At 40.2% G+C, this 7750-nt stretch overlaps 2 protein-coding genes across 5 annotated transcripts in view; one reads left to right on the forward strand and one right to left on the reverse strand.

Moving 5' to 3' along the window:
- The first annotated feature begins 515 nt into the window (after window positions 1-515).
- On the forward strand, window positions 516-3472 carry LOC113205000 (uncharacterized). 2 transcript variants are annotated; one of them, XM_026420413.2, is made up of 6 exons: window positions 516-1195; window positions 1302-1508; window positions 1588-1730; window positions 1810-2087; window positions 2165-2990; window positions 3074-3472. In XM_026420413.2, the coding sequence occupies exons 1-6, from the start codon at window positions 1014-1016 to the stop codon at window positions 3283-3285; spliced, it is 1848 nt and encodes a 615-aa protein (XP_026276198.1). In that variant the 5' UTR covers window positions 516-1013; the 3' UTR covers window positions 3286-3472. The 2 variants fall into 2 exon arrangements, with proteins under 2 accessions (XP_026276198.1, XP_026276199.1); XM_026420414.2 differs by having other exon boundaries at window positions 519-1195; window positions 1591-1730.
- A 1523-nt stretch (window positions 3473-4995) lies between these two features.
- LOC113205001 (TNF receptor-associated factor 4) overlaps window positions 4996-7750 on the reverse strand; it is an 89430-nt gene continuing 86675 nt past the window's right edge. For all 3 annotated transcript variants that reach the window (XM_052265008.1, XM_052265009.1, XM_026420415.2), the window contains 4 exons: window positions 6866-7183; window positions 6630-6771; window positions 6262-6536; window positions 4996-6167 (listed from right to left, as the gene is read on the reverse strand). In XM_052265008.1, the coding sequence (XP_052120968.1) occupies window positions 5970-6167; window positions 6262-6536; window positions 6630-6771; window positions 6866-7183 (933 nt within the window). In that variant the 3' untranslated portion in view covers window positions 4996-5969. The remainder of the gene's footprint in view (window positions 6168-6261; window positions 6537-6629; window positions 6772-6865; window positions 7184-7750) is intronic.

A 7750-nucleotide genomic window follows, 5' to 3' on the forward strand; every position in this document is an offset into this window, starting at 1 on the left:
GCATGTTTTTACAGTTATTTTTATGGTTGTTGGGCCGACTTAGCCCAGGGAATCATCATCCCCCCATCTCCATGTCTCTCCGGGCCCGTGCCGCTACCCCATGGCACAAGAGATCTTACACAGCCGCCCGGCACCACTCGGCGATACGCCACGCCATTACCCCAAACCGCTTTTCGCTTCGTCGCCATCAATTCCCTCCTAAATTGGCATTAAATTAACAAAAATGCTAAAATAATTTTATTTTTATTTTCATAATCCTCTACTAGTTTTCCCTGTTCCCTCGATCATCGTACTGTGTCGTGGGTATACAGTATAAAGGTTCTCCCACCAATGATAATTGTTCGAACGACCCCTAAGGTGACCAGAAGTGAACGTTGGGCGTCAAATGTTCCCTCTCCCGGTCGCAGGAGAGGTCTGGACGACTAAGTCAGCTAGTTAGGCCTAAGCTGCGAAGGTCAGTGTCAGTCAGCACATTCCAATCGCCGCTGAACGCCGAACGCCTCTCGGCTCGGCTGAGGGGTGCGCTGGGAGAACAAACACCGTCGTGCGCCTCGGAGCAGCGCCCGGATCCCGGATCCAGCAACGCACCGCGTTCTTGTAACACTGAATCGAAAGCTAGAACTAATATCTGCATTCCTCCCGTACGACCAGTGACCTCAAACACGTCAAGAATCGCTGCCACGTTCTCCGAGTTCGTTTGAATATACGCGCGCACACGCCCTCCTCCCCCTTTTTCTCCCCTCCATCGGAGATTTCCGGCCGGCACCGCCCGCACCCCTCACCACACTCCCACTACCCCTTTGTTTACAATAACACACACTTAGGGAGACCTAACCTACGTACCTGTTGCGAATTGTCGTATTTTTTTAGTATTTCCATTTGTTGTCTTCGTCTATCGATTCGGTATCTTCCCGTAGACTAATAATCCAATCAGATTCGGACGGATTTATATCTCTAGTAATGTAAAGGCCAGGAGTGCACCTCGGAGCCGTTTTCGGTATTTTGATTCTCAGATGCTAGGTAAAATGCTTACTACGGACAATTCAGAGAACACGGCTATAAATGTGCATTCTTTCGAAAAAAATGCTCATAAACGTCCTGGTGAGAGCCCAGACAATTCTATTACTTCCAAGAAGTTAAAAGTTTTGGAGGATGAGAACCTTGAATCTCCATCAACATTTGATATAAATTCTGAGTGAGTCATGCAGTTTCTTACAATTGGTTATTTAATGTTTCTGTTTGCATCTTTTACTATTTTAACGACCAAACAACATTTATGTTTTCTTCACTGTATGCTGTAGGTGGGACATGTCCCCGGAAAATTTCCTCACAGAATTTCTCTTGCCTCATATGAACACTGAAAATGGATACATAACACTTATGGACTGGCTACTAAGCATAAATGTTTTGAAGAAACCATTGAAATGCAAGTGCTCCACTTTGAAAGCTAGAGACTTCACATTACTCCATGATCAGTATTCTTGGGTGTGCAGAACTTGTAAAGTCACGTAAGTTCAATATATATTATCTTCAAACTGTAATGCACTTGGTAGCTTATTCCTACTAATAATACAATTTTTTATAAAGCAGGGTTTCTGTCTGGGATCGATCTGTTTTTGCAAGTTATCTTGGCAAAGCCAGCCATGGCAGCCTGAGCATAAATGATGCACTATCCTGCATCCTGGCATGGTGCAAACAAATGCGAGTTAATGAATCTTCTGCCAGTTTAGGTTTGTAAAGTGAAATCTTTGGACATGTTTGTTTGGCTATAAGACTCTCTTAAATACCTCACCATTCATTTATTTGTAGGTGTGAATCTTAAAATGGTGTCAAGTATCTATTATAAATGTGCAGCAACTGTAGAGGCCTACATGACCAAAGAATCCCAAAATCTTGCCTCTTTTGGAGGAGATGGTTCTGTTGTCTTTATAGATCTGCGCTCAGATGGAGTAATGAAAAGAGATAATGGAAGGCACAGAAGAAGGTGGTCTGAAAGATTTTACTCACTGTGGATTGCTGATTCTAGGCAAATTCCAGTGAGGTATTCAATCCATGTTATTCGTTTACCAAATAAAGCTAGTCTGCAAGTATGTTACCTGTCTTGACTGAATTACTGTTCATTAACAGATATCACACTTGTACTAAATTTCTTATTTCCTTTCAGGTTTTGGATGACTTTCACCTTTTTCAAATTAATTTAGAAAAACATACTTCAAGTTGCCAAATCATAGCTGTCAAAAGTGAAGATGAACTAGATAACAATATGTGTGAAAATAGGAGTACTGGAGAGGGGGATGAATCTTCTAAAACTATGTCACTGAAAAGCCCCAAAACTGAAGCTCAAAAGCAACGTGAACTGAGGGTTTTGAAAGAGCAGCAAGATATACACAGCTCATCACAGAACCAAGAAGTAAAAGTTTGCAAAATCAATGATAAAAGTAAGAAGTCAAAAGGAAAGCATAAGAAGATAAAGCAGGTTAATGTTGTAGAAATCTCTAAAAATGAAGAGGACAAGGGAGTCCCGAGTCTAGAGGAAATCTGTGAAAAATTTGACAATGGCCAAGAAGAAGCCCTAGTTTCTAAATTTGATGCAACTGCAGAACAAGAGAATGAAATGCATACAACAAAACATTTAAAAAAAGATTTGCAGCTAGGTGTAGCTAAGGATATTTTTAGTCAACCAGAGAATGTGCCTCTAGATTTTGAATCCAAAACTGTCAGTCATGAAGAGAATTCTCTGCCAGTTATGAAATCAGGACTAGCAATTGAATCAGAGGTTGGTTACTTGACGGATTCAGGCATTCGAAATGCAGTGCTGAATATTGTTGATAGGCTAGTTGCCCCAGATTCTCTGGTCCTTGCTAATGAAGAAAATATACCTAGTATATGCAGTGTTCTCCGAGCCTCCCAAAAGTATAAAGCTGTAATGTCATTTAGTGAGATCCTTGCCGCTGATGACACTGGACATACACCAACCAGTAGTATTCTTGGTAAGATCAGTCAGTTTCATACCTAGCACAATATTGTGTAGTTACTCTCCATTCATTCTTTTTTATTATATTTTGTTTTCCAGATCATATTTGGCAAAAAGCAAACGATCTTTCAAAACGCATTAACAATCGCACTCAGAAAGGAGCAACAAGAATAGTTTCACTGTTTTTGTGGAGACAATATTTTGGCTTCAACCTTTCAGAAGCAGCGTACTACATTCTACATCAAATTGGTTCACACTATCAACCTACCAATCAACAAAGTAGCTTTTACAGTGACGATTATTTATTATAAAAATTTCATCTAGATGATGATGGGCGCGAAGTGTGCACATCAAAATATTTTTGATGACAAAGACTGAAGACAATTGACATAAATTGCAAATGTTTTGTTGTTCTATTTTCATGTCATATTTTTCTCGTAATGAATTAGAATAAACTTAACTTTTTTTAAATAAAAACAGTCAACTAATCTAATAAAAGTGATTTGTATTTATTGTAGCAAACTAAAACACACTCACTATAAGAGAGTCAAAATAATAATTTAATTATGAATCACACATGACACAAATGTAAGCACGGCAGATCTAGATATGCAACACTTCACTTTTTAACACCATTTGGTTACTTCTCAGATCAGCTAAATCTGGGAAATGCAGAGCTACTCCTCTGCTGTTTTCTAAATGTGTTCTCCTCTACAGAAGCTAGAAGCTGTCTGTACTTCTCCAACATTTAAATTACCGAAATAATAACCGATTACACAAAACTAGGATTCACTTTAATATTCTGATCTACATCCTCCTTGGTAATTTTTCTTCTTTTGTGTCTATCTAGATTTTAATTCCTTGGTCGATTAGCTTTTAGGCACTGAAAAAGTACAAGGGAATTATCATTAATTGTTAAACAAGCCTACCCACCCAGGATGCAAAATTTTACATCATTTGTTTATGTTAACTTCAACCTAGCTTAATCATAAAATTTTGGCAAGTTTGATCACTAAAATTTCAGGAAAATATGTCTAACTAGAACTCTATAAGTAATTCCTTTAAAAAATCTTGTACACTCTGAAGAGAATAAAACTGATCTTGATCTTGATGCATCAAGGAACTTGACCATCAAGCTAAAGTTAAAAACAAAATTATGTAAGGTATAAAGAAATTTTAAAATAATTTGACATTCCAAGGAGGAATTTGAGCCATGACTGTCACCGTGACATCAAAATGGTCTCTCATTGTGGTGTGATTCTGCACTCATCCTGATGTCATTGTGACAATATATAAATGAGGGACCATTTTGACATCACGGTGACCCTCACGGCTCAAATTCCTCCTTAGGACTTGACCCCAACAAAATTTTTCTTAAAAATTGGAAATGCTCAAGTTCAGATTCAGAGAAAGAAGTTTAAATTTGATTTATCATTATTATTACGCGTTGAAAAGTCATCATCCTAAACAGAAGTTTGATTTTGACCAAAATCAAATCATTCACGATTGCAAATTATAATCATTATCATGTCAAATTTGACTTTCGTGACTCGATCTGTTTTCTCATTCTACTGTTTCCTGATTTTTCAGCACTTAGGCTTTAAAACTTGGTGTTTGAAGGTAAGGACTAGTCTTTCAGAAGCTGTAAATTTAAAGGATTGGGATTCCTCTAACAGATTTCAATTGAACAGTCATGTTTAAAAATGATGACAGTAGTTTCAGCTCTGTCAATTTTGACTCACAATGTGGAGGAACTCCTGAATTATACAATAGTATACCAATGTCTAAAGAAATAGAGGGATTTGCATTCTTTTTCTAATGTGTTCTTTGATCTAGACTGACAGCTAGTAACAGTTGTATTTGTGGCTTTGAATTTGTTTTAGGGTCATACATTAAGATCAGCGGAAAAGTATAATGTCCCAAATTTTTTTTGCCAGGGTCCGACCAGAATAAGACACCACATATCTTAGGGCCTCTGATGTATGAACAATGAGTATAGATTGGGTTGTATGAAAAAACGATTTGCTTTCATAGTTTTTGGAGGGCAATTTAATGCATCTTAGTCAAAATTCTAATAATCTACACAAAACCTTTGCTTTATGAGAAATACTGCAGTTTACATTTAATTAGGGCGACAAGGAAACCTACTTGTATTGCAACAATCACTTAATTCAACTTATTCTACTGACTTGGATATTGGTGTGAAAGACGTGTAAATTTTACTACTATCTAAAAGAAGTCTACTTGGATGATCTCTTGAAAACAACCTTTGGCATTACTCCAGCTACCATGCTAAATAATATTTTCATTACTGCAGTTAAACAATACTTAACACTAGTACTTATTACAAAAAAATCACATTATAATTATAATAAACTGAGGCGTGAGATATTTTGATTGAATAGTTACATTTATCTTTGGCTGTACTTGAAATAGTATGAAACCACAATGCATACAGATTAAGGGGAAGTAGATGCCACTTATAATCCTTATAAAAGACTTCTGTAAACAGATGTAAATATAAAGAAAATACAGAAATCTAGGCATTCAACCTCATCAAAAATAATCTGATGACATGGGAACATACGGACTTCAATTTGAGCAGAATTATTTGTACAATATCTGCAGTCATTTAAGTATATACATTAAACAAATTTACAAATTTTACACTGACAGATTCATTCGTGATCTGAGAGGATTCTTAAACATATTCGAGTACTGTACAAATACATGTAACAAATCACAAATTTCATACACAAGCAGAAAGCCAAAATATCTCATTTCTTAGAAGATTCCAAGAAATAATCTGATATTGTCCTTAGCACTACAATGATACTAAGAGACAAAATGAACAGAAAATAGACCAATGTTTAAGAGTCATGACCAGAAATAATCCACTTATTGCATTAATGCAAAAGACGGAAATCATTGGTGATAGCTGGATTCTTAGAATCACATTTATGGTCTTCTTTAATTAACAGTCAGTGGGCAATGACTAGACAGCTACAATTTTGCTGGGATCCACTTTGACTCTCAAGAAAATAGTGTTGTCTTTGATGAAATGGCGTTTCTTCAGAACTTCATGAGAAGCAAACCGAGGAAATCCAAACCCAAGGGAATCTGGCTCCTTGCTTGGTCTTTGGAAATTTTTCCATGTTGGGTCCGGAATAAAACTCTCCACAATATTGCAAGCCTGATAAAAAAACAGAAAAAACATTAGAACAAAACCAGATAAAATATCTCTATTCAAATTTGGCTATCATAACCAGTTATAACATTTGACTTACCTTTTCAGGTACACTGGACTGGTCAAATAATGTGAAAGACACTGAATGGGCAAAGGGCCAACGTAGTAATGCATCATATTCTCCAGGCAAAATTTTAATGTAGACAGACATGTGAGTTCCCTCCCCAGCTCCATTCCCATTCAGAAATACTGAGGCTTGTAGTTTGTAGCCATATTGGCTGGTATAGAAGGGCGGGCTGACTAGCTCCATGCCTTCTTTGGTTTTAGCCTCTGACATTTTTAAAGTGTAGTCTGAAATTTTCCAAACTAAGGTTCCTGAACAGAGAAAGAGAAAGAACAAATAATTAATGATGACTTTGATGACGATGCAAAGATAGTTAAACAAAACGTACATGATAAAACACTTACCAGTTTGGTTGAGGGACAGGCGTTGCAATGCACTTTTCAATGATGTGATCTGGTGCTGCTGTTTGTTCACGACTGTGCACATGAGATTTAAATGGGACTTGGTGCTTTCATCCAGGTGTTTGTCCAACGAGTGTCGTAGACCCTGAGAACAAAAGGGAACAAACGACGTTAAGAAAGGTTCAAACCTGACTTTGAGTGAACTTCCCCCCCTTTACTGATATCGTTGCTCTGCTCACCTTGAACCTGCAGCCGGCCTCTCGGAAGGAGCAGGGCACGAGGAGCGAGGGGCAGTGGTCCTTGAGGTGGCCGTCGAGGTCCTCGCGGGCGAGCAGCCCGGCCTCGCAGTGGTTGGGGCAGGTGACGGGCACGCGGCCGCACTTGGTGACGTGGGTGGGGAGCGTGTCGGCGACGAACTCCTTGCTGCAGTACCGGCAGCCGACGAGCCTCTTGGCGCAGTCGTTGGACTTGTGGGGGCTGAGGTGGCGCCGCTGCACCTTGAGGCCGCACTTGTTCTCGCAGTACAGGGGCTCGTAGCCGCAGCTGCCCGCGTGGTTCTGAAACATGAGGAGGAGCGCACTCGTGAGAAACAGCTCGGACCGAGGCTCGGACGCAGGACGAGAGACCCCAGCTGCCCCACCTCTGCTCCCCGCTAGCCTACCGGGAACAGGAGGGGCGGGTGCGTGCGTGTCAATAATGCTCCCCGTCTCTGTCGCTCCCGGCGCCACCAACACGGCGGGGCAACGAGGACGGACAGCCCGTCGCGTCCCAGCCCCTTTGATTACAAACAAGTGTTTACTCGCGTGACAATCATCGGTCCCGCCCAGACCAGGAGGAGGGCCACGCACACTATAGGGTCGCCCCCTATAGAGACCATTTTACCTTATTACTTCCTCGAAGTGAGCAGCGGGACTAGGACTGGGCCCTATCATCCCCGAACCCATTCCATTCATTACAACCCCCTTTCAAAATGAAAATAAAAAGTAAAAGCTAGACGATGGTTTCCAGTGGCTTTAGAACGCCCACCGCCCGCACCCCTCTGATCTCAGCACCCACCCTTGCAGGGCATCTACCCCGAGCCCCCTCCTTCCCCCATTCCCTTTAAGCTCATTACAGGTGAGCGA

The sequence above is a fragment of the Frankliniella occidentalis genome, unplaced genomic scaffold (genome assembly GCF_000697945.3).
Source record: "Frankliniella occidentalis isolate FOCC.00 unplaced genomic scaffold, Focc_3.1 Scaffold23, whole genome shotgun sequence".
NCBI classification, from domain to species: Eukaryota; Metazoa; Arthropoda; class Insecta; order Thysanoptera; family Thripidae; genus Frankliniella; species Frankliniella occidentalis.

Bases quoted from the DNA above. Each gene is read 5' to 3' on its own strand.
- LOC113205000 (XM_026420413.2), top strand. From the start codon at position 1,014: ATGCTAGGTAAAATGCTTACTACGGACAATTCAGAGAACACGGCTATA. The intron at 1,509-1,587 runs GTAAGTTCAATA...TTTTTTATAAAG, and splicing joins TGCAGAACTTGTAAAGTCAC to CAGGGTTTCTGTCTGGGATC. The intron at 2,991-3,073 runs GTAAGATCAGTC...TTTGTTTTCCAG, and splicing joins ACCAACCAGTAGTATTCTTG to ATCATATTTGGCAAAAAGCA.